The sequence below is a fragment of the Diachasmimorpha longicaudata genome, chromosome 9 (assembly GCF_034640455.1).
Source record: "Diachasmimorpha longicaudata isolate KC_UGA_2023 chromosome 9, iyDiaLong2, whole genome shotgun sequence".
Taxonomy (NCBI): Eukaryota; Metazoa; Arthropoda; class Insecta; order Hymenoptera; family Braconidae; genus Diachasmimorpha; species Diachasmimorpha longicaudata.
Window position 1 is genome coordinate 2,805,619 of NC_087233.1, and position 26,966 is coordinate 2,832,584.

Consider the following 26,966-nt stretch of genomic DNA (forward strand, 5'->3'; position numbering starts at 1 on the left):
AGATTTTCTTTTGATTGTAACGGTCTCTTTTGTGAATTTAAAAGATGGACCATTAAGGGGCAGTAGTGCTTGAGGTCCTACATATCTGGGTAAGCCCAGATATCCAGGAACTACCAGGGACTACCGCCCCGAGGTTCCCCGTGCGTACATTGTCGGTACTTTGTCAAAAGTGCTGGCATTATAGCGAAGGTCCTCTAGCTTGCTGGCAGATCTGGATTTTTCCAAGACTGAGGAGACCCTGCAGCGGTTTCGCATGATCCGGAAACTATAAGATGTGCAGGTTGTTTCCATACCAGGCATCACCTGTACCATTTGTCGTTTACAAGTTTTGACTTTTCGTTTACAAGTAAACAAAAAGGTACTTTTCGACGCGAGCTGAATCTGGCAGCGATGAAAACAAATAATATGTTGCAGGGCGAGCCCCATAAGGATTTTTAGTTGCGTGGCATTGTCGTCCGAGCCGGAGGCGAACACCGACGTGGCACCGAAGGCGATATGTCGTTCGCCTTCGGTTCGAACGACAATGTCAGGCAACTAAAAAACCCTAGGACCAATATTCGAACCAGATGTCCAAATGGCGGATCTGGTTTTCCGCTTGTCATTGTTGTTCGGGCTGAAGGCGGAGACCGACAACGCCTCGCAATTAAAAATCCCCAGGGCCGTAGTCATGAAGAATATTTTTTTATAGTGACTTTTACTTTTTCGAGTTCGATGAAAAGCCAATGCCAATTCCCGGACTAGAACAAGTGGAGGTTAGTACCGAAAAAGCGTTTTCGTCCCAATTTGATTTATTGTACATAACATTTGTTTCTTTCATACGAAGCAATTAATGGTTGAATGATTAATTCATTCATAAATGAAAATATGGTCAGCCATTTTGTTCAGGGTGCCACAGCCTCTAATTAACTGATCTAGATAGGAATTCTTAAACGATTTTATTGCTGTTTCGCCAATTTTACGAAGCCCCGTGTCATTGATTACAAAATGTGATACTAAATTGATGGTAGTGATAGGATTTTTATGTGTGAATAAAAGATATTTCAGTAGTCTAGCATTTTGCACCGCAAGTCTAGTGCCGGGTACAGTAACTTTTCCGCGACTTTTCTCTGCACGTACTACATTCGCTTCTTTTCATCCCGTAGACAGTAGAATAATGAATTCCGAATTAGAGACCATTTTGTAAAATAAATGTTTTGAGTTTTGGGTTGTCCCCAAAGAAAAAATTCACTCTTCCAAAGTTTTTATATTTTCAGATTAAGAAAAAGGTACAACAACTAAATTGCCGTGGGGGCCTTTCTTTCGGGACTTTTTATTACTGAGCCTTTCCAAAGGGTTTTCTCCAAAACATTTCGGGTGACCAGACATAGTCAAAACAAAATTTCTCTGTACAGTTTCAGGGGGTGCGAAATTTATTACCCTCTGTGAGTACAGGTGAACCAGGGGCTCATCAGAGTTGGGTAAATCGGTGGGATCTAGGGTTTTTTACTTTATACGTATAATACACGTAAATTATGTAAAAAATGTATAAAATGTATTTTACGGTTTATTACATTCGACCGGATTTTGAATGCACGTATTTTACGTAAAATACGTTAAAAAAGTATAAAATGTAAAAAATATCTAAATGGTTGTGGAGGTCGAATGTCATAAGGGTGCTAAGTAAATGGCTGAATTTCATGAGATTCACTAGGGAGTTATTAAATGTTACTAGAGGCGAGCATTAAAAGGATCACAACAACGTTACTTTACGATAGTACTTCTTACCCTTGTGACCTTCATGAAATTTGAATTCTCCTTGTTACCCTCGTTAATTGCCGGATGGTTAACCAATTTTTCATGAAATTTGTGTTAAAAACGGAAGCATTGAAGCAAATGTGAAAAGCTTTGTTTCAGTTTGAATAATATCGATATTTCATACATAGATACATAATCTATCGATACATTTAAATGTCGATACTGAGCAATTGGGGGTTATGATGTCTCGCCGGGTTACTAGGTTCAGGGTTGGCGCTTGACAGTGTGCGGAACGGGGAAATGAAATACCTAGCGAAATGTCGCGAAAAATATGAAATTGATTTTTCGTCGAATATTTTAACTCTCATCAGTGCAAAAACATGTAAATTCCATGCGACACGGCGTGACGTATAATACATATTTTACGTTGTTGTACTAAGTGTATATTACGTTTTATACGTTTGAAAAAGGTGACGTAAAATACATGGTATAATACGTGTAAAATACTATGTATTTTACGTGACGTATTCTACATGCCCAACCCTGGGCCTCACTACTAGCTTGGCTATTAGTCTCTTGTAAGATTTCGTAGAGTACAGTCGATGTCTTTGATGAAAACAACCTTAACAGGTTACAGTTTTCGGAAAGTGCGAAACCGTGGCAGGGTCTCCTCGGTCTTGGAAAAACCCAGATCTGCCAGCAAGCTGGCGGACTTTCGCTACAATACCACCGCTTTTTTCAAAGTACCGGCATTGCACCCACGAGGAACCTCGGGGAGGTAGTCCCTGGCATATGCTCAGGTATGTAGGACCTCAAGCATTAGTGCCCCTCGATGGTCCATCTTCTCAATTCACAAAAGGTGCCGTTACAATCAAAAGAATATCTGATAGAATTTAGAACTCAGCGAGGTACCAACTTCCATGGTTTAGTTTCCATTTTTATTTTTGGTTCATATTTTCGAGTCCCAATGCTCTATATAATGAAACACACACAAAGGATATTTGCGGAGTTTGAGCTTTTTGGGTAGAGTGCCATTTTGAATGGTTTGGCCACCATGCACTACCAGGAACACAAACCACGCACTTGGCATTATTAAATTTCAAGTACTTCTGTACAACCTCAGATGGGATTCAGCTAGTAGCGGTTGAACCATCTTGCGGTTTTGGTCCCTAGTGAGGCGCACATGAAGTTCAATCGTATTTCAAATGCGTTCCAGCGTGGCAGGAGGTTCCCAGTTCGACGCAGGGTCCGCGAGGTCGTCACACCCGGTGTGCAATGGCGTTTTTACCCACCATTACACCCCCTGCGGGATTTCGTAGAGTACAGTGCCTTCTTAACAAGTAGAGTCCAAGTGTTATATTAAAGTTCAGTATCTTAATTATTCACAGTGTGTTCTCATTTATTTTGTTCCCCATATCTCAACAAAATGTACACTTAACGAAGCGTGATTAACGATCTACAAAATGGGCATCCCGTTGACCTCCAACCATGTAATTCCAAACGTTTTTTTACCATAGAGCCTCTCTTCCTCTTTATTCCCTTCAAAGCAAACCCTCGAAACTGTGTCACTGAGATTTATTTTTGGCAGATTGGAAGTGACCTCCAATCGTCGGATCAACCTCCAATATTCAAGAAAGAGAGAAACATTATTTCCACCCGAGAGTTAGTTTACACCTCAGAGACAAATCCGGTTTTAAAAAAAGGTAAAAAAAAATCATAAAAACCGTCACGAGAATAACCTGAGAGAAAATGATGATCCAAATAACATTGGTTTTACCCTCAGAAAAAGGTTTGTCATAAAAGAAATTGATCGGTTCATGTAAAGGTTTGGCTATTCCCGTTACTACTGTCTCGTCTTCCATTACATAGAGTGATTATTTAGAAGTCGATCAGAAGTGTAGGGTTACTTTTTAAAAAGATAAAAACAGTCTATTTTCTATGAAATATGTATAATCGATGATAAACACTACGTCTACAGTAGATTTTGCACAATACTTAATACACACTGGAGTCCTTCCGACTCTGTTCACACGAAACGACACGTTTAAGTCCTAACAATCCTAGTCGTTTAACTACGTCTCTGTCTTCTTTCGCTCCTCAAATTCTTCGTCTTCTTCTTCTTATTTTATTGGTTGGCTCTGACTACAAGTCTTGCGGCCGTTATTCCAAACTAGGAAGGTTACATGCGAATGGGTGGGAGGTGGTAACGTAGGAAATGAGGTAGTGTAGAGAGAGGGCGGGAAAGATTTCAAATAGTGGTTAGACTGATTTGTGGATAGATTTTACGTAGTTGTGGATGAGGTAGGCAAGTTTGGCGCTTGGATCGGGGATTAGCTTTAGGATATTGAATGAGGAAATTTTTAATTTTTTCAAAGCTTTCCCAAAGGGGGTGCGTACATTCCAATAAATGAGGCAGAACCAGAAAATATGTGATAGGGTTTTGCAGAGGTGACATTCACAGAGTGGGGAGTTGACTATTTTTTTGCGAAAGAGGCTGTCGTTGAGGTTGAAATGGTTAGATCTCATTCTAGAGATTGAGGAAATTTGGGGTCTGTCAATATCAACTCCTCTCCTATATTTAAAACTTATCCCTTGGCACCCCCGATTCCTCCCACTTAGCCTTTCCTCCCACCGCTGTTATCGGGCCCAGCTCGCCATTTTCCGTTTCTGGGAAATTCCCCACCGCGGTGGAGGGGGTCAGCTAATGGTCCAAGCGTTGTTGGTGAGGGTGCTTGGGGTTTCACTCCAATAAAGTGATAAAAGTACATCCAAAATTTTAGCCTTACATCTTATCCAAATCCTACTTTAATAAAATACGATGGACATCTGTCTACCATTTTTACACGGGGGATTTCCCGATAAGTTTTCCCCGATACTACATATGCATATCGAATATAAATATCTTAAAAACCGTGTTTTCAAGTAGGGAAGTATACCCAGGACTTGAATCCGCTCTTTCGAGAATTTTAACTCGAAATTTTAAAAAGAGTTTGAGTTCAGGATTTACATAATTCTAAATTCACCCCGAAGATGTTGATATTTTTCAGAGGTAGATAATAAGGGTTAGATGTCCTTTCAACACTAGAAAATTTTGATATTTATACAACACATCACCATATCAACTCGAGACATCTCTGTTCAATACAAAACAATCTCAACATAGGCAACGTCAACATGAAGATGTAGCTCACATGAAATACTGGCTATTTATATTGCGTCTAATAGACCTACGTCCCAACTGAAAATAAAAGTCAAGAGAATAATTTAAAATCGAAAAGTCTTGTGGAACTTTTGGATCAGACGTATTCTTTTCAACTTATTCAATTTTGAAATTGCCCCAATCAGGAGCACGGGATGGACGGACGTTTATCCGTGTTTGGAATGCAAGGGTATTGGTGTTCTCCCCACCCACCGGCTCTAGTCCTCTCAGGCGGGTGAAACAAGCGACCGTTTTTCGTTCGAAAAGGGCGTTCACGAATGAAAGGAAACAAATTATCGAAAAAAATCACATTTCTCCGTCTCCTCGTTCTCTCGCCTGATCAAACATTTCAAACTAAAAATGCAATCGTTTATTATGCCCCCCCCCTGAGAGAAACTGAGTCATATGGTGGGGATACCACCACCACTCTGGCCTCATCGATAGGCGCCCGGTCATCCCACCATTCTAATTGGTGCAACTTCAACTTTGAATAGCTTGAAAATGCAGTTTCCGATCCAAAAGTTCCCGAGGACTTTTCGACTCAGAATTATCCCACTAATTTCCAGATTTACTTTGAACGTTGGGTTTTGTCCCTGTATAGCCCTGCACCTCTTGTGACGTCACAGAAAATTGTTGGGTAGGATTTTTGGATTAGCCAGGAAGGGACCCAGTATTAATATAATTTCCATATAATTTTACAAGAAAATTTTTATGGAAAAATGGATAGTCCAGGTCGGGGTTTGAACCCGGAACCTTTTGACTATGCATCCGGTGCTCTCCCAACCGAGGTAAATGTGTTAAAATGGATCGTGTGAAAGCACCACATGTTGAAATGACTGTGTTGAAATACCGTATGTTGACGTGATGTGTTGAATTTTTTTGTTTTGGGGAAATACCATAATAACAATTGGACTGGACTGTAGGTTTTTGACTTACAAGGTCACTAGGGTCAATTCCTGAGTTTACATCAATTTTCGCAGCTTGAGTAGCTGTTTTCTAATTTTTGTCCGGATTGGTGGGAATGGAAAACTCAATATGATTTTCCTCCATGTTTTTTGATTCAAGATTTCTTTCATGCTCACGTCCTTTGTACAGAATGTTATATTATGGCGTACGTAAAAGGTCAATAATGCACGCCTAGCGTGCGTAGTTAGTCGTTTCCTGCACGAAGTGATGTGAAAAATGTAATCGCTTTGAAACCAAGGAAAACAGCATCGATTTTGATGCCTCAACCACAATATTTCATCACGAAGGAGCGATTGCAATTTTATAACATTAACGATATTTAAGTATTACAAAACATTTTTGTTTAGCAGAATCCCTTTCAATACTTATGGAGGAGGGTCAATCGTTTATTTTAAGCGCAATTTAAACCTAAGTTTCTAGAGGTTTTATTTAGAAAAACAAACTGCGAAATAGTATGTTTCAATATAAGTACGACGGGGTGGCAATGAGTGTGAAGTTGGCGGCTTGAGGTGAAGCCGAGGTCTGCCAATCTTACGAGTTAAAACACTCCGCGGCATGTCTATCCGAACTATAGTTTTTGTTAGTGATGTTACGTTCAAGGGGTGGCGAACTGTGTCATTCTTCGTTTACTAGTAAAGGAAATACTAGGTTATGGCATGAGGACCATAGGTGGAGGATCGTGAAGAGTGTGAAGTTTGCAGTACGAGGCGTGGCAAGTTGGAGTCGTGGCTCGCCAGAGGCGAGTCGAGACGTAGACTTGTCACGCCGAGCGCTGCAAACTTCACACGACTCATAACCCGACCCCATCGTCCTCATGCCATAATCTGTTTTTCATTACGAAGACCTACGGTGGGTGTACGAAGGGGGGGGGAGGAATCTTAATCGAAATACTATAAAATGAATAACGCTCAATTGTCATGTCACTCCGAAGTTTCGACATTCTCCGTTAGAGGCATAGTAGATGGCGTTTAGTGGAGGGTAGGTGAGCACCTTTACTCCTAGGAGCTGTAATGTATCTCGGTGAAGTCCGGTCTTATAATATTTAACCTACGAGACCGAACGCGCGCGGAAATTGAAGGATGAGTTTTGTTTCTGTCATATAAATCAATTTGATTCATCTCTGATTCGTCCGAAAGCATTTGACATCAACACTTGAATCATAGTGAGTGAGTGATCAACACTTGAATCTCTCTCTCACGGTGAATCATAACGATCTTTACATTATATTTTAAAATTAGCGCCTAAAATTTAACCGACCAATAGGATACTGGCTACATCTTTGCGAGATTTCGATTCGATTCGAGATTTTCGATATGATATGTGGCTCTCCTTTTTAGAATAGGATCGTCCTCAAACCAGTCGGGTAGGAAGCGCTTTCCGCGCCTCAGTAACGAAAAGGTCATTTTTGTCACTGCTACTACGTTCAGCTCATGTCGAAAAGTGCCTTTTCGTTTACTCGGTTCCGCTTCGGAGCAACAACTTCACACTCGTTACCACCTCATCGCACTTGCATCGAAATATACTACTTCGACATGGGCTGAATGTAGCAGCAGTGACAAAAAATAAATTATTACAAACAATTCCTATAAGAGTAGCGCCCTCGCATGTTCAATCTCATTTTTGGTAATGTTAGACCGGTTGTTGATATGTATGACCGTATGTAAGTGTGTTCGTTATGTTTTCAAGAATTTTTCAAAATATTGACAAACAAATTCTTAGACAAATAAGTACGTAGAGTGCGTAATAAGTAAGTAGACTGGCCTTTTTTGATGGTTTGAATCCGAGGGCTCCACTGTTTTGGCAAAATGGCATTCCCAAACCAAAAAGATTCAGAATAACTGAGTGTCATGTTGAGCTTATGTAAAACGAGACCGAACGTGCGCTGCAGCGCGCGGAAAATGAAGGATGAGTTTTGTTTTAGTCATATAAATCAATTTGATTCACCTTTGATTCGTCCGAAAGCATTTGACATCAACAATTGTGATCAACACTTGAATCTCTCTCTCACGTTGAATCATAACGATCTTTACATTATGTTTTAAAATTAGCGCCTAAAATTTAAACGACCAATAGGATACTGGCTACATCTTTGCGAGATTTCGATTCGATTGGAGATTTTCGATACGATATGTGGCTCTCCTTTTTAGAATAGGATAGGAAACCAGCCGTAAATCTTCAAATCTCTCAATATAGCTCTGGTTATCCAAAACAAAAGTCCTTTGTAGAATTTGTCTTATTGATTTTTTAAGTGCAATTGAAGACTTACATTAAACCGTTTGAGTCGTAAGACCTTTGCCAGAGACAGTTTTCTTTTCTTGAAGAGAATCTCAAGTGCTTTCTATCTTTTTCTAACAGCCACATGTGAGGCCCCCTTTGTTCAAATCACGTAGCATGAAGAGTGGGGTTGGGTCGGTCTGAGTTTATCACAGTGGTGAAAGACCAACCCCACCAGTAAGTTCAAGACCACGATTGATTGATCACCGCCCCCTTGAAGTGAAATGAACCTCATATCTTAGAAACCTAGACTAATTTTTAAGATACCACTAAAATAAATCCATTCTACATGTGGATACAACTAGTTCGGAAACAATACGTCCCCTAAAATTAGAAGTTGTAATAGTGACCTGTATTTTGAATTCTTATTGAATTATAAAAATCTAATTACATTAATTAGAAAATTGGTGTTTGTGTTTGTTTATCACATCCGAAAATTCCCGCCATTGTGAAGTAGAGTGGTTCAGCACTTCATCAGCAAGGGACATCCCTAACTCCCTATCTCGAACACCTGAGGATCGCATTGAGACGTAACACACCTGTATGCATTCTATCCTTGCTACCTAGCTCCAAGTTTGACTCGCGCAGGGAATCTTGCATTAAGCTGTATTCAAATTTCAATTCCTACCTGGGTCTTCTCCCAGATCTGCACGATTCCGCTTCCTTTGGCGCCGCGATCTGACGGTCGTTTCCGGAAGTATTTTTTCTCGCGAGTCCGGGAAAAATATTGAATAAATTCCCCCTCAAATATATTTTAAGATTTCAAGGGAAAAAGGGAGAAATTAATCTCTTATTTTCTCTCACGCCCCTTCCATTTTTTTGTGCACAATCGAAGAAGGGTTTTGTGACAGAGTAACAGCGAAGGTACCCAGGGGCGCAGCGCCCCTGGAGGAGGCCGGAGTGGAACCCCGGAAGGGTGGACGAGCCCCCCCCCTCGCGCAATCCAAAAACAAGTGGAAAATGCCATTATAAGAACCTGCGTATAGTTGTTGTTAGCTTTCGAATGGATTTTTGTTCTCCAGATTTTATTGTTTCCACTTTTTTTCCTCACTATAATATTTATTCGAATACATGTGTTGCGCATCAAATTATATAAACCCCAAAAAATATCATTAAGGGTAAATTCTAAAATATTTTAGCTTCAGTCCTAGCCATCAGTACTAATATTAATTTTCGCATTATTTGTAATGGATATTCCTCAGACCCTCTCAAACATTACCAACCCCGTCCTAATTCCCAAATTATCCCTCGCGGCCCAACCTTCTTTTATGACATACCCTCTGCATACTCTGCCATCACTGTTTCCCCTTTTATTAGGATACCCATCCAAAATCCCTCACGAATTTCCCCTCTAGATTTTCTTTTATTGGGGAATGGGCCCAATAATTTTTGTCCCTACTGATCTCGCCCTGAATATTCCTCCCTTCCAATCTCATATCCAACGCGAAATGCCTCTAATTGTAGAGACAGTTTCGAAACAACCCGCGTGTAGGAAACACCTCATCGGAGGTCCTCAAATCATCACTATTTTGTGTTACAATAAACAAGTGTTTCTTTTTGAATCATGAGTGTTTATTTCCAATCTCCTCGCCCTAACATCTTCTTTCCTCAACACATCCCACCCCAAATATCCAACCAGCGACATAAACATTAATTCAGCGTGTAGCAAAAATTGTAAATACTGTTCTGTATAGGTCAAAACTCTAGAACTTACAACTCCAGAGTGTTCAAAAATGAACACAGTGTTCCGTCTCCACCAGCTATTCACCTTTTTTTTCTCTCCACCCTAAAATCGCGCGAAGACCAAGAACCTGCGAACCCTTCATCTATGGTGGGAGCTCCCCAATTTTTACTAGCATCCATATGCTGAACACACTTCTAGAAGAATCTGGCCAGGAAATAATCACTTTAAAAATGTCAAATTTCTGCCGTTCTTCAAATCACACCCTCTCTACTCCCACCATCAATAGATCACACCAGTGAGTTAGAAGGTTCTTGGCTCATCAATCAGATAAACAAAAAATAATTGTTGTGTTGCAATTTCCCTACTCTGGCTTGGGTCTTTCGCACGGGAGAAACTGAAGGAGAGTTCGGTTCATTTTTTGAGAGTTCAGTTAGAGTGAAGTCATAAGTTTTTTTGTAAACATTGTACGTAAAGCCGTATCTAATAAAAAATAGTAAATAGTGTGTTAAGCACCCAGTGTCAGTGTCAAGTGGTTAATAGTTTTCCTCAACAATTAAATTTATTTTCACGCAGTTCGAACACCTGGAGAGACTTCAGCGAAAACAGCACATCTCGAGTGATATGGGTTTGGTGGCTCGAGTGTATCAAGCCTGGATTGATACACACAGTATTACCATAATTTAATTCAACATGGAAATGTATCTAAATTGTCTTAACACTCAATTAAATTCAATAGAGTATTTAATTTTGCTTATAACTTTTCTGATTATAATTTTCAGTAAAAAGGAAAAGAAATGCGTGGATAACTTGGACCCAATATGGAACTAATTCACAGGATAATATGGACTCTATATCAATAATATCTTTCTGGTTTTATTAATTGTACTCTTCTTTTTCCAAATCTCTTCTAATGGACCTTGATTCTGCTACACTTATTAATTGTCTCTTTCAGAAGCTAATGTGAAGCCCTCTTCCTGAGACAAAACCCGACTGAGGTGGGTGCAGTAGGGCACAACGCAGTAGAATTAACTTGCCTAGAGATGTGCAAGTTGAACACAAGATGGATATGGTGAAAATGGCGGTTACAACGCCGAGGTTTTGGCCTCTTTCAGCGATCGATGGTATGCCTCAATCGATTAGAAAGAATGTGTACAACTCCCAGAGTTATCAATCGCCATTTTCACTAATTCGTGTTCAACTGGATACAAATTCCGTAGTTGAGTCTATTCTACTGTGTTCTGTCCTACTGCACGCAGTCTGTCCCTGTGGAGACCATTTTCACTTGTAGGTTTTTATCATGAGTCAATAACCACTCTTTTTTCTATTTTCCATTTGGGTTTTTAGAAGAGGGTATAGAATTAAAGACCACAGATAACTAAAATCGTAGTTTCCTCTCATAACTACCATTTGAGTTGTTCTTAACAGGTTTGCCTTAATGAATTTACTTCTATAATTTAATATGAAGCCATATTCTAATAAAGCCGCATATACTTATATATATTTCATGAAGCAATGATAAAATTTTAAATTGTTGTTATTGTTGTTAAACAAAAAAAATGTAGGGGCCTTACTTTCTTAATCTTAATTGATTTTCTTAATCTCCAACAGCTTGAGGACGGGAGGGTGAGTGAAACGAGCGGGGTCGAATCCGCCCGAGCCTGGCGAGCGAAGCGAGCAGGGAGCGAGCCCCCCCCCCCCCTTGGGAGCTGGCGAGCGAAGTGAGCAGGGGGCGGAGCCCCACCAGGGCTGGCGAGCGAAGGGAACAGGGGGCGGAACCCCCTAGTTATGGATATTTGCCGTGTGGGTTTTATAAGAGAGTTGAATAAAGGTCACGTGACACGTACAATATTATTTCAACTATTATTTGCTGACGTGTTATTTGTGTTATCCTATCGTTCTTTATGAAATAAAGGGACGATAGCGTTATGTGATATCAAAGCCGATTTTACTGTTCTGAAACTTGGAAAATAATAGGGGTAGTTCCATCAACTTTTGACTTGAACAAGAATGCTTTAAGGAAAAAAATTGAGGAGTTATTTAATTGATATTACTCATAATATTTTCAGTTGATCACGAAGAACATGAAAAAAATTTCCTATGCAATATGCTATAACTTAACAACAAATGAGGCGATTCTCTTCATATTCTGGTAACGGTCAAGAGCTTATTAATATCAACTTTTTAAACGATCATTCATTTCTATGTAATAATAATTACTTGAGTTGTCGTTGAAAATCAATTTTTGAAAGAATATGAATATTTTCGAATTTTTCTGCCGATTTCAATGTCAATTGGTTTCAATGTATGGAGTGAATGGAAGTCTATACTCACAGGAAAAGTCACGAGGTTCTATTAATCGCTCATGAAATTTCAAAAAAAAGAAAATACATCATTTCACTGAAAAATTACGGATTCTTCTGAATTGTCATGGAAATTTAAAAAATCATCAGTGTCAATAGATAGAGTTTCCAAAGGGCCATCTTCATTTTAAAAAATCCTGGTATTCCATCAATCCCTGGTGAACAAAAAGAAACAAAAACAGAAAACACATACCGATACGGACATACATACATAAACCATACATACATACATACATACATACATAGAGATATAATTTGAAAATCGCATATTCAGACTTTTTGGGCTACATTTAGTTACACCAACACAAAAAACTCAGAACTTAAATATGTGGAAGCAACAAAAAAAATGTCGTTAATAATTTGATACAAGAAATAATTAATAATATGATACAAGAAAAAAAATTCAAGTGTGATAAATAATTTAAGGAAAAAATAACAAACTACATAGTTGATTGTCACCAATGAAAAAAAAAAATGTACAAAATTAGAACAAAAAATTTTTTTCCCCAAACTTGAATCAAAATAAAAAATTAAAATTTCCTCTGAAAATTTGGTTCATTTTTCCATTTTTTGTCCATTTACATGAATAAAATAACTCCCTCCCCCACCACACTGATCGTCAAAGTACCACGATTGTAGAATGTAAATTCAAAAAATGTAAAATTTACACAGTTAAAGATCGGAAATTCTAAAAAATCATTCAAATAGAATTTTTTAAAGTATTTTTCACGAATTACTGAGGCAAAATATTGGCGCCAAAGCAATCGGAATCGTGCCCCCAGATCCTTACCCCTAGAAGAAAACTTTACTCACCTGCAAACGACACGTTGAGTAGGTACTTCTTGTAGAATAAACCCTTGTCATAATCGATCATGGCCTGGCAAAGAGCTTTACTCTTTCCGCACAGATCTCGTTGCAGATTGTGCAGGGCAATGGCAAAAGCATAAACCGCATCAACAACAAATTGTACTTTTGACTCCTGTTCATAGCCATTAGCAGGTGTCAGGCTTAATTTTGATGAGCAAATATTGATACTTTTCTTGGTGTCCAGTGGTACATTTTTTCTGAGTACACAACTGAATACCTCTTCCCAGTATTCTTCGAACCAAGGATTCCGGCGATTGTTCTCTGGGGTCAACTCAGCCATGTATTCGTCGAAACCGGGAATGTTTTTCGATTGAAGTTCTACGGTAATTGCTCCCTCCGCTTCGTCTTCAATTCCTTCAACTAATTTATTTTGACGGCCCCAACCGTCTGAAGCTATCCATTGGAAAGGTTGACTCAAATTGGATCTTCTCGCTGCTTCTAAAATTCTTCTGGCGTCCTCGGCTCGTGTGAAGAGGACAACAGCTCTTGCATTTGGTTTTTTCGAGAGCTTCTGAATAATTGCATCAAATATTTTGTCATCTGCCGAACTCGGCACTTTCTCCGCCGCGGCTATGCAGACGTTTCTCTCGGTCGCTTCACGTGTGAATACCTGAGGGTCAGTTAAATTAGTCGGTTAGAATAATAATTTGTTGCAGTACAACAATCAATCATCATTACTAAAGGTACACATGTACACAATAACATTTGGTTGATATTCAAAATTGTATTCAAGAATATTTGGCACGTCAAAGGACATACCAATCAGTAAGTAATCTCAATTCAATTAAGATTGGATTAATATTCAAGGAACTTCACATTTTAAAGAATTGCTCTTGAGGAAGAACCCTTTGAATAAAAAATGCAGCTACATCACACATTTTTTTAATAATTAATTTCCTTCCGGAAATATGTGACGACCTTTGAATTTCTCCCTTTCAACCTGTCTTTGATGGAACATCTCAGGTAGGAAATCACCAATGTCCCAGGCTTCTTCCAAACTATTCCCAAGACTAGGTAAGCTTGGACGAGGCTTGGCACGCAAGCCTGGATAAATAGTGGATAAGCATTGGGGCATTGGGAGCAACGTGGGGTCAGGTCTGGTAACGAGGGCTGGCCCAAGCTAACTTATTAAGGCTGGTCCAGGCCTTCGAACCAGTGCCGTTCCAGGCTCATCCTCGGGTTAGGCCCCGCTGACCAAGCTTTGGTGATCCTAGACTCCATCAGGCTGGGTATCTTCGTCACACCATAGAAAGCCCAGGCTTGGATCCTTCTTGGATATCAAATCTGGGTAGCAAGCTTGTGCCAAGCCTGGTTCATTCAGCCTTGGTTCATAGCCTCTCGACCAGCCCTGGGCCCAGACTGACCAACTGGCTGAAATTTATTTCTTTATAACTAGGCGGCATGCTGATTCTACTTACCCATGAAACCAAAGGGTGACAATGTCCTATGGTATTCTGCCTAATTGTTAAGCCCATATTGTTACATAAGTGTAAAGTAAGTTTTCGAATGTCACAGGGTATCTGGTTCATTTGTCATTTATCTGGATATGTTCAGTACTATAAATTGTTTGAATAAAGCCTAGGCATTTTTTAATATATGAGCCTGGAAGGGCGCTGGTTCGAAGGCCTGGACGAGCCTTAATAAGTTAGCTTGGGCCAGCCCTCGTTACATTCCAATGCTCATCCACTATTGATCCAGGCTTGCGTGCCAAGTCTCATCCCAGCTTACCTAATCTTGGGAATAGCTTGGGTGAAGTCGGGGACATTGGTGATTTCCTACCTGGGATGGTCGATACACCACTGACGATCAGATATTATACTCATGTAAATACTCAACGCTAACCGGCCGTATACCCATGACTTTTACTTTATTTCTGATCATTATTCTCCTTCCGAATTATACTGTTGACTTTTCTTTCTCAAACCCTGAATCCCGGTCCAGAAATATTGCGGGAGGTTTATGATGCAAGCTTGGGTCAAACCTCCTCGGGCCCCGAAAGGATAACCTCGTCACAGGCTCGTTTGCAAAGATTGACACAAGTTGTGGGAAAGAGGACACATGAAGTTTTGGATACAAAAAATAATTTTCCTTTAATAAACTGTCTCATCAGTTGTGTTTAAAAGTATTTTGCAACAATTTGTTGGAAAATTAGAACACAGTTTTTCTGTTTATCGTTAAAAATCACTCGACAAGGTTTATGATGTATTTGAAAGAGTCTCCAGAAAAGGACGAACTTATGATCTGTTGTGCTCCGAGCTTGAGAGCATTGTAATCCTTACCACATGTGGTATTCAAAGGAAACTCTGTCCTCTGGAGTCATAAACGTTCTCTTGTTTTTTCCCTTAGTAAAGGTCTTTCATATAGTAAGAAGTTAGTCTCTAGACACCGGTCCTCTAGGTCACTCGTGCCAGTAATACAGAGTTTTAGTTAAAGTAAACAATTGTGTTGCTACATTTATTTATATATTAGGAGTGTGAATAAGTCTTTCCCGTTTTTTTCAAATTTTGAGCCTTTATTGTGAAAAAATGGTTACAAATGAATTATTGAAAGTATTGGCCATCGTCTTCTTGCGTTTGACACGAATCTTCATCAAGCCAATTCTTGATCTTCAAAGATTTGCGGCCGCCCGGAACGCTCCTTGTCTTCCACGTCGAAATCACCACTTTTGAAGCGTCGAAACCATCCGCGAACACTTGAATCATCGACACAACCTTCTCCATAAGCTTCCTGAAGCAATCGATGCGCCTCGGCAGCAGATTTCTTCAAATTGAACCAATAAAGTGAAACTTCCCGCAAATGACGTCGACTCGGCTCAAATTTCGACATTTTCACGATATCAAAAATTTATGATGCGAAAAAATTTCAACTAATGTGTTAGTGTGGAATTGTTGACAGATGAATAAGCTTTGATTATGGCATATGTAACCATTGAATACTCGCACAGTATTGGTGGCGGCATCTCTTACAAAAAACGGGAAAGACTTATTCACACACCTAATATTTTTACCCATATCCCAATACAATTACTAACCAACAGTGAATCCCGTTATCGGATGTTTGGACAAGAAATAATTACAAAACGACCATCCCAGGATTCAATAAATGATATTCCTGATCTATAGTCCAGGGCCTTTTCCACTGAGCTGACTATTACATTTCTCCTTTTATTTTAACAACGAGCCTTTTTACTTTGTTATAGAGATCTTCATCCGTGGACCTCCACTTCTGAGATAAAGACAGGTATTTATACAGCGTCCCACATCTTATGACGTCACAGGATAGTTGGATAGAATTTTGGGTTAGGTAGGAAGGGAACCAAGATCATTCTCCATATAATTTTACAAGAAAATTTTACGGGAGAAATGAATAATCCAGACCGGCACCCAAATCACGAAAGGGAAATATAAAGAGAAGAGATGAACGTTAATGATCGAGAGTTTTTCAAAGATAAACACTGGAAAAATACTTAACACATAACGGGATTATGCCGGTGATACCCATGAAGATAATAATCCATCAATCAATAATTACCAGTAAGCGTCAGTTGGCATATCGTGCGTGAAACTGAATTCACACAATATAACTTGCCACAGTACAACAATTATTATATTCCGCAGAAATATAATGGTATTTTATAATTACAAAAACTGAAGACGTGGAATACCGTTCACAGACTCATTTATTTTCTGAACGAGACTTAATTTTTTAGAGGTGTTGAAGTACAGGAGGGTGACTTTGAACTGAGGCTAAGGGAGAGCTCCTCTATGAAACATGAGTTCAGAAAATGGCGGATCAGAGGAAGATGGAGGAGTGGGAGTTTAGGAGGCACTAAATATCTTGAGGTGGTTATCTGTTTAGGATGAGGAATACGTTAGAGGATTAAGAATGGGGAAAGTGTTAGAGGATTAAAAAGGAAAATGGGAAATGAGAAAATTACGAGGGTACACAACACAATTTTATATACGTATATGGTCCTTCGAATCTCAATCCAATGGTGAAATAGTCTTGTTCTTCCAGACTAGAGGGCGCAGGTCAAGGTTAAAGCTTGACTTCATTGTACACTCCAAGACTGATTCAAACTCAGCCATAAATGTTTTCCTTAGCCCATGTAATTATTAGACTGATAAATTGTGTAGCTAATGTACCCAATTATATATCACTAAAATACATCAAGTAGTTATTAATGATAATTAATTATTGGAGAATTATCGGAAAATTTGAAGGGCTGATCGAGGATCGTCCTTGAAGTCTCGATGGCGGCTGAAAAACCCAGTCCGGACACTTGGTCAATTTTCGAACTTCACCCAAACCCAACTCAACCTCGAGAATCTAGACTCCATCCACGTTCGTCAATTCTCAATCGAGCTTAATCCAATCTTCATTCCGTCGTCCATTTGCACCTGCGTTGGTCTTCCCTATCTTTGTTACTGGATCTCCAATTTTCGTTTCATTACCGGAAAGCGAACCCAGTGCATGCGGAGTTAATTAGAAATTTGTGGAGTGTGATGTAAGTTAGCTTAAAGGCAAGTGCGGGTAGGAAATGAGGCTGGGGTATCAGGTAGGTTCTAGGACGTCTAGGTAAAAGACCACAACCGTCATACAATCTGGCACCACCCAATTTATTACATTATAACCTTGAAAAGTTCATTTCACCATAAAGGCATTCACACATACAATTCCGTAAGTTAGTAAGACGCAAGCGTTAGCGAATAGGCCAATCAGGAATGGGTATCCCCCCCCCGCCATTAGGGTAACCCTAAAATATTTTAATAACTCTCATTCTAAATAAAAACCATGTCAATAAAATTATTAAATTTCCTTACTGTCAACTTCTTTTCTTCACACATAAAAATTGTTAACAAAATCGATTTTACACTCCCAGGTTCCAGATCAAGATGGACAAACAAAGACTGGAGGGGGGTTCCTCGTTCAGGATTGGTCGAAGCTTAAGTTTTATGCTACGTGTGTGGAACAGACTTTACAGCTTACGGTTTACGCTTGCGCCTTACGAGCTTACGGAATTGTGTATGTGTGTGATGGTCTTAACGGATTGAGCCTGTCTGCTCAGTTGAACTCAAGATTGAAGGGAAATGAATGAGACGAATTGTCACGCCACGAATTCTAGACGGAGAATCCCCTTCTTTAAGAATATTTCCAGCAATGCCGTCGAGTCTGCGAAGTTATAGTTCGCCCAAAGCTCGAACATGAGGTCAACCTTAGCCAAAACCCAGATTGGCCGTAGTCTATGAATTAAGCCTTGGATATCGAGATATGTCCAATCATTCTCCAAGTTTGATGTTGACCAGTTGAATTCCGACATTTCAACCGACATTGGATCAAAGGTGATAGCTAATTTAATTCAAGGTTACTGATTCTCCACAAATTTGACCTTGACTACTGAGGTTGTCGCAATCATGATCCAGAATTAGTAATACAACGTTGAATCTAAGCCGTTTAACCAAACGTGGGCTAGTAATGAACTAGACCAATGGAAAGTGTATTCTGTTTTGTTGGAAAATTAGAACACAGCTCTTCTGTTCTGCTTCAAAAATCACTCGACAAAGTTTATCATATGTTTAAAATAGTTTCCAGAAAAGGGACTGATTTATGATCTGTTGTGCTCTGGACTTGAGAGCATTGTGATCCTTACCACAAGTGGTATTCAAAGGAGACTCTGTCCTCTGGAAACATAAAGGTTCTATTGTTTTTTCTCCTGGTTAAGATATTTCATATTATAAGAAGTAAGTTAGTCTCTGGACACCAGTCCTCTAGATCAGTCGTGCCTTCCTCGTGCAAGTTAAATAAAGAGTTTATCCATATCCCAATATGTTTCTATGCCAGTATCAAGCTTGTTCCGTGGCGGAATATTTTTCTCAAACTTTATTCTTTATTCTTTATTTTTCCCAATATTATATAAATACTGTAATAATGTCCAGATGTAGCGATAATCACCCATATTATCGCTAATTCTGAAATGTTTAGTTTATTAACCGTAAGAGGGGGAATTCCCCAAATTTATTAAACACTTTTAGCATTTATTTGCTCAACTTCCCGCCATTTACTTGGGTCGTTTATGTATTTAGGAGGGTCACTCATGTAGCACAGACCCTACGGCCCAAATAAGGCCCGACCACCCTCATTTTATGGCCATACTTCTCCCACTCCATTCACGATTTGACGTGCAAATGCACATTTAATAGTTAGTTCAATTTGAGTCTCCAACGTTACAACAACGCGGAACGAATCGGTCGTTATTTCAGTCTTAATCGAAGCACTGTAAATAGTCCGCTTATTGAATTAAATTCAAATTCCGCGCATTTAAGTTAACCATCATTGTAAATCTATAAAATTGTGAAAGTGTTTTTGTTTTGGTTTTTTATAAATAAATTATCACATAACAAATACGACTTGTGCTTATTTAACAACAGCATAATCCAACCGTTTGATTCTTCATCCAAGAGCAAACAAAGCTCGTCTTCGTAGGTTGAGAGAAAAATATAGTGAGACGGACGGATCATTTTTTGATTCGAAGATTATGATTTTCATAAGTGCCCACGGAGTTGTTGAGTCCGTAAAGACACTAAATATCTAAGTACTTTTAATGAAGTGCGTGAATGAACTCTAGGCTCCAAGCGTTGATTCTGAGGGATCCAATCTAAGTCATCAACCTAAGGGAGCAGTAGTCGGGAGGTTAGGGCGTAGGTTTGGTTAGGTTCTAGGAGTTCACTGGTTCTGTAGTGCAGGAGCACCGTAGGAAATTCGTTATTCGGTCCTCGTGGACCTGTATGAGGTTCGGAGACGGCTGGCATCGTGCAATCTTATGGAAAAAGGGTGGAACAATTGGGTTTCGAACCCTCACAGTGCAGAATAATTGGGATCAGTAAAAGTTGGATTTACCCAACTCAGCTACTGTTGGATACCAGAGTAAACGTACTGGTTCTTAATGTTTCACAAAATAAAAGAACTTTGTTTCCTTGTCTGGAAGTACAGTTTATTGAGATATCCAGTCGTGTCCAATGCTAATTCGAAAGTCAGTCTACAAAATATATCTGGGAGATATTGAGGGATGATCACGTGACTATTAGAGGATCGGAGTAGGGGTAGAGAGTGAACATTTGGGTCTGAGGATCAGGAAGGGTCTTCATTGGGCCTGTTTGCAGAAAAATCTTCTAAATGAGAGTTGTTTATTGGGGAAACGGGTGTCACATGTTGGATTAGGATATTTCGAGAGTATGACGGATTGGGGATATTCAGGGTTTAATAGGGGGTTGTAAGAGTTTGAACATTGGGATGTTGTAATGAATATTGCTTTTAACGGCAATTAACTTTTAAGAAGGGAAAAATGTGTTTCTCATGTTGGAATTTCGGGGTATACAACACTACTGAGACCACCTTATATTGCTCGTGTGTTTTCCGAGTTGATGTAGCCCAGGAATCTCTACAACGTTAAAGCACCGAGTTTCGACATCGGGGGAGTGATTAGCGAAAAGAGATTCAGCCTTTTAATCAATAATTACATCAGCAATTGATAATTCAAGGAAAGAACAATTACTCATTTTGAAGGACATGAACGAAAAATTGATGAATCTGTTTTAACCTTATTATTGCTGCAATTGCGTGGCAGCTGATCATAAACGATGATGCTTAATCCAAGCTTCAATCATTGTTTACTTACTATGTACGAATAACGAGATAATATAACTTGGAATGATCTGGATGCAATGACAGGCATATGCTCATGGAGTATGGCGTCCAAGGCTGTGTGAAAGTCAGTCAGAGTTTGGCATTCGATGTGGCCAAATGTCACAAACTCAGGATAATTCACGGTTGGTCCAAGCTTGGACATCAAGCTTCTACCAAATAAAACTAGTCTTCATTCAAGCTACGACTACCCTTGGATATACCAATATCCAGATAATATAGGTGGGAATGGTCTAGATGCAATCACAGGCATATTTGTACAGAGTATGAAGTTCAAGATGGTGTGAATCTTGACCAGAATTTGGCATCCGAAATTGCCAAGTGTTACAAACTCAGGATAATCTAAGGTTGGCCCAAGCTCGGACATCAAGCTTCTAGTCTTCCAAACGAAACTAGTCTTGGTCCAAGCTTCATTCAACATTGAACCAATATTCTATTTTCGTCTATACGAAGTTACTGAGTACATCAAAGGGATTTATCGAGATTTATAAAAGTTTACCTCGATACCATATTCACCATAGGATCCCTCGGAGTAAACCGTCGATACGTAAGACCAGTTAGCACTCTTAACGACATCCACAAGTGCTATTGACTGAAAAGTGTCTGGTGGTACCGTACGGGCGAAGTAGTCAAATCTTGTTTTATCACTCAGTGCTTTCGCTGTTGATGCCGGTGATATTTGCGGAATGTGAAATAGCCGCAGGAGATTGGCAACCTAATGGAAAAATAATTTTATATAGTAAAATTGCAATTTGATTTTTGACATGTTCATGATATTTCGATGCCAATAAAATGTCAAATATTTTGGTACTGTCTATTGTTGTATAGGAGGTAAGATCATTAATTGTACAGTATAAGTAAGTATATGTCAGTTCTTAAGACTCGGTTGGAATTATTTAGAGAACAATACATAACCTCAAATTGCCACCTCACATTGCAACCAAAATAATTATTTGATAGTTACCAATCCCAATTACCACCTTTCGTTTATTGGTAGTGTAGGCTGGTAATTATCTTTGATTCCAATAATAAAGTCATTATTTCAATAGTTTATTAATGTTCGTAATTTATGATCACGGGACCCCCTGCGAAGAGGCTTTAACGCTTTTGGGCCTTTATTTTCTACACCCTCAGATACAAAAACTTAAAAATTTTGTCTGAATTTTCCGTGACGAGTTTCGGAAAATTTTTATCGTTCCGCAATTACACTCAAATTTCCGGAGATCTCGGCATTGAAAATTCCTAAATTTCATAGAACAATCAAATAGAACAATGATTTTCGGTTTCATTGTCTTCAGAAAATTAACAGAAAAACAGAAAGTTCTGGTAAAAACATTTGTGAATTCCGAGGATCGCAACAGTGAGTGCGATTTAAGGAAGAAAAAATCATGAATTTTCGGATTTTAGTAAAAATTCGCCGTAATTTGACACTGAAAATATTAGATATATTAGATTGTAAATTTAGATTATAGATTAGAATATTAGATTGTAAATTTAACTTAATCAAGGAATCGTCATCTTCTTGTCACTTGCAATTCTGGAATTTCTCTGAATTCTTAGTAAAAGTTGAAATTGCACAATTTTTTAATCCCAACACCCTATTGGGTGCTACTGCATTGACAATGAATTAATTAATGTCCAGGAAATTCCATTTTTTTTTTAACAATGTAACGATTTCAGACTCTCTCCACACACAAACATGCAAACATACACACACCCACACACACACATTTTCCTTCAAAACACAATTGTCCATAGACAGATATTATTCATCCTATGACAAAGAGATCCGAGCTCAGTATTCGGGGTAATTTAGTCAAGTTAGTGGCGTTGGAGTAACTCACGAGTAAAGATCCGAACAATCAATTCCTGTTTTTTTTTTCTCAACTTGTGTTTTAGGATTCAATTTTTTAGATAGACTCCCGTAATCCCAAAACCATTCATGATTCTTTCAATTTTTTGCTTTAAGAATGTGAAAATATCAGAATCTGCGCGATTTCGAAGGAGAAAATGTGAAGAATGTATGATCAAGTGCATAATATTATTTCCTCAGTGCGTGCGAAATTCCTAGAAGTATTAATAGCTTGACCTTCTACAATGGTAACACCTACTCTGGGACGAAACCGCCACTCCCCCCTTTCACCCAGATCGCCGCTTCGATACCGCCAATTTCATCGGTATACGCGCGGAGGAAAACTACCTATCAAAATGTATTTTGCATATATCTGCATCATATGATATAAAGAACGAGCAGAAATGTGGAACACGAAATGGTATGTGACAAAATATAAATCAGGCAAATATATTTCAAACGTTTTTTGAGTATACCATGCTATACTTAGGGGATATATAAGGTATACATATATTGTGATATATGCCACATATATACTACACACAGAGTATCCCATTTGAAACAATCCACCTAAATATCTCATGAGGGGGGTAAATGACAGGGAATATATTGAGATATTAGTTGAAGGGTCATCTTCTCCTGGTAATCCTGCTCTGGTCCCTGATATGAATGAGAATTAGCTTCAAAACATTCCCTTGTGTGGTGGTACCGGGGATCGAGGGGTGGGGTTACTTCATAATTATTGTGAGACCAATAAATATTTTTAATACATAGCAAGGACTATTAAAGCCCAGTTCAGTGGTTCGGAGCTCACTCTAAAAATATAGGTCCACTCGTGTTCTCACATGAGGATGCGAGGATAAATAAACATCACAGCCAAATTAATAGTGTAGGAATACAATAATTTTAGTATGCAGCTGGAATTTATAAATAAATAAAATGAACTCATAAAAAGGTTACAAGAGATATTTGATTATTTTAGAGATTGGAATTACATGAGGAATCAAAGTCGAACCCTCCTCGTCGCTACTACGGCCGATTACTAACTAACTAACCCCTGATGCCTCTCGGACATCCGGGCCCCACGCGTACTCCCACTCCAAAATATGAACCTTTTGGGAAGGCTTTTACACCGAACCCCTCAAGGTTACAAATCTAGCCCCGCGAAGATGAATTTGGGGATTTCTCCACACGTGGGCGCCAGGCCCGCTCCCTAAGGTTAAGGTATGATTTAGGGAGGTATTCTCAAGCTTTGATGTCGCCGACAAGAAAACAGGGGACAAGTACCTCCGGAAGCCGTGCGCGGCGCTGTACACCGTCTTCCCCTCATGCGCGTTTCGTCCCCACCACTCGGCAATTTCCCCGGTGGAGCGTTCGAATCTCGGCGAAGGCACTCAATTTTTTTTTTTACAATTTCTCCCAACAAAAGGTTGGCATGGAAATCAGAAAATTAGGATGAAAAACGGGGGTAAAGATAGGATAAATGGTGATTTTTTAAAGAATCTATTCATTCATTGATACATTCTCGCTCACGATTTTCCATTTTCGCACAAATAAAATATTTACAGGGAGACTCTTTCCACGTCACCCAAGAGGTAGAGTCATCGACGCGTTTTATTTAAAGTGGGCGATCGCGAATCGTAAAGAAATCTCCTCTCACTCCAACGCCCCTTCGCGAAAAACCATTTTTGTTTACAGGTGAATCAATGAATTTACGTACATTATTTTGAATATTACTAGTATCCCATTATTCGTAATCAATCAAAAAAATACATTATTCTATATTTCGTTATGAAATAGTTCACTAATTCGCGGGAATGAGTGGGAAAATCATGGGGAAAGAGATAGTTAATTAAACAAAAAATAACAATCATTCTTACTATTTTTGTGTTTTCCCTTTATTTTCTTCTTTGTAAAAAAAATTTTTAACATTTTTCCGTACTTTCTAAAATCATTTTGCATTTTAAGAAATAATCTCTGCGCCGAACAGCTTAGAAGAGTGGGGATGACCAGGAGTTGAGGGGAAGGTAAAAGTGACCGCCGCACGCCCTCGTGGCGCTTGCGGGACCTTGTCCCCTGTTTTTCACTTTAGAATACCTCCCTAAATCATACCTTACCTAAGGTCACCCAAATAAGTTCTAGACGGGAAAATCATTTTATTGTCCGTATTTCCCTTGAAATATTTCTTAAGCTCTAAATGGTTTATTTTACATCTTAAAAGTAATGGGACAGCTTTCGTGTCCCTAGAATAGTAACTATGTGGAGGTTAATAGTAACTATATGGAGAAACCTAAACCAGCAAAAAAGGGCAAACCGATGAATGAGACAAAATGAATGCTGGTATGCAATTGCGAGGTACAGTATTGTCTAAGGTATCATACTAATGATGCTTAGGAGGCAACTCTTTATTTTTTTTTCTATTAACACGTTGGCTGCCGTGGGGGCCACCGGTGACCGACACTCGACTTGACTACAGGGCCGTGGGGGCCACCGGTGACCGGCGGCGCGCCCAATAGTTAAAATACGTAATTGGGGTTAACATTGATACTTACAAATTTCTAAATAATACCATTGTTTCACCGGTGACCCCCACCACGAAAAGTGCATAAAACATGTTAGTACAACTTACTTTATCCATTGTATATAAAATTTCAACATAATATGCATCGCATAATAAAAATACATGGTGGCGCCTCGGCCAAGTCATGTAAAATTTGCGCGGCAGGCAACGTGTTAAAGCCCAGTTGTTTCATTTTCTTCGGTCAATTTTTTTTTTGTCACGGGAGGCGCCCCAATGGAGGTTGGAGTGTTCCCAGAGAGTGAATTCCGAAAACGATAACCGAAAATGGTTATTTTCATGATTATGGACTGCGATTAGAAACGCGTTTTCGGCGAAAATGACAAGAAAGTCATTACCAAACATGGGGTAAAACCTTCTTCTGTTTAGCCTACGTACCAATAACCATTATAACATATCTAAGAGATGCTACTGCAAACTAGATCGTTGGTTTTCGCCCCATGAGTCATATGGTCACATGGGCAATATGGTTGCGTCTGTGGAAAGGAATCCCAACGTGATTATTGATCATCAAGTAGAAAATTAAACTCGTATATCGACAGGTGCCAGTAAACAAAGAAGAAAGACAAAGCCTGTTGGCATTGTAGGGAGTTGCCCAGAGCTTGCCATTATTATGAAATCTGAAATTAACACAAAAGTGTCAATCTTCACTGGGATGAGTGAGGCAACCGATGAGTCTGGCAGAATAACGATAAAGAACTAATATCACGATGTTTTCAGTGTCTTCGAACCCCTGATGTCACTTAAAATAGTTCTACCCTTAGGTTAGTATTTTACCGAGTGGATACGCTACTTTTGGAATATTTTCAGTTGTCGAATTTTCGCATATAATACCACAAGAGCTCCGAAATTATCGGATATTTCCCGATAGGTTCGTTGCAAACAAATGAACGTGTCAAGTTTTCCAGTCTAAACATCACGAGCGCGAAGCGCGAGTGATTTTTCTGGAAAACTTGACAAGCTTATTTGTTTGTAGGGAACCTTGAGGGAAATATCAGATAATTTCGAAGTTCGAGTGGTATTCGGGGGATTATTTTTTGCATCCAAATCTTGGCCGATAGAATTGCACCATGAGACATAATTTTCAACGAATTGCCATTTAATCTGTCAGATACAATTGAGGGTTACTTCAACATTTGTTTTTTTTTATATATATCAACATGCAAAATTTCCAGTGAAATTTTCAAGAATTTCCGCTGAAATACCGTGTTGACTATATAAAATAACGTCGAATGGTGCAATCCTATTGGCCAAGATTTGGATGGGAAAAATAATCGCTGATATTCGAGGTAGGCTATACAAAATATCAACAAATGGTGCAATTCTATTGGCTGAAATTTGGGTGGGAAAAATAATCACTGATATTCGAGGTAGGCTATACAAAATATCAACAAATGGTGCAATTCTATTGGCTGAAATTTGGGTGGGAAAAATAATCGCATGTAATACCACAAGAGCTCCGAAATTATCGGATATTTCCCGATAGGTTCGTTGCAAACAAATGAACGTGTCAAGTTTTCCAGTTTAAAAATCACGAGCGCGAAGCGCGAGTGATTTTTCTGGAAAACTTGACGAGCTTATTTGTTTGCAGGGAACCTTGAGGGAAATATCAGATAATTTCGAAGTTCGAGTGGTATTCGGGGGATTATTTTTTGCATCCAAATCTTGGCCGATAGAATTGCACCATGAGACATAATTTTCAACGAATTGCCATTTAATCTGTCAGATACAATTGAGGGTTACTTCAACAT

At 39.1% G+C, this 26,966-nt stretch overlaps 1 protein-coding gene across 3 annotated transcripts in view; it reads right to left on the reverse strand.

Moving 5' to 3' along the window:
• Positions 1-26,966, reverse strand: part of LOC135166286 (metabotropic glutamate receptor) — a 99,456-nt gene that overhangs the window by 39,562 nt on the left and 32,928 nt on the right. For all 3 annotated transcript variants that reach the window (XM_064128407.1, XM_064128408.1, XM_064128409.1), the window contains 2 exons: positions 21,285-21,500; positions 13,031-13,694 (listed from right to left, as the gene is read on the reverse strand). In XM_064128407.1, coding sequence (XP_063984477.1) covers positions 13,031-13,694; positions 21,285-21,500 — 880 coding nt within the window. The remainder of the gene's footprint in view (positions 1-13,030; positions 13,695-21,284; positions 21,501-26,966) is intronic.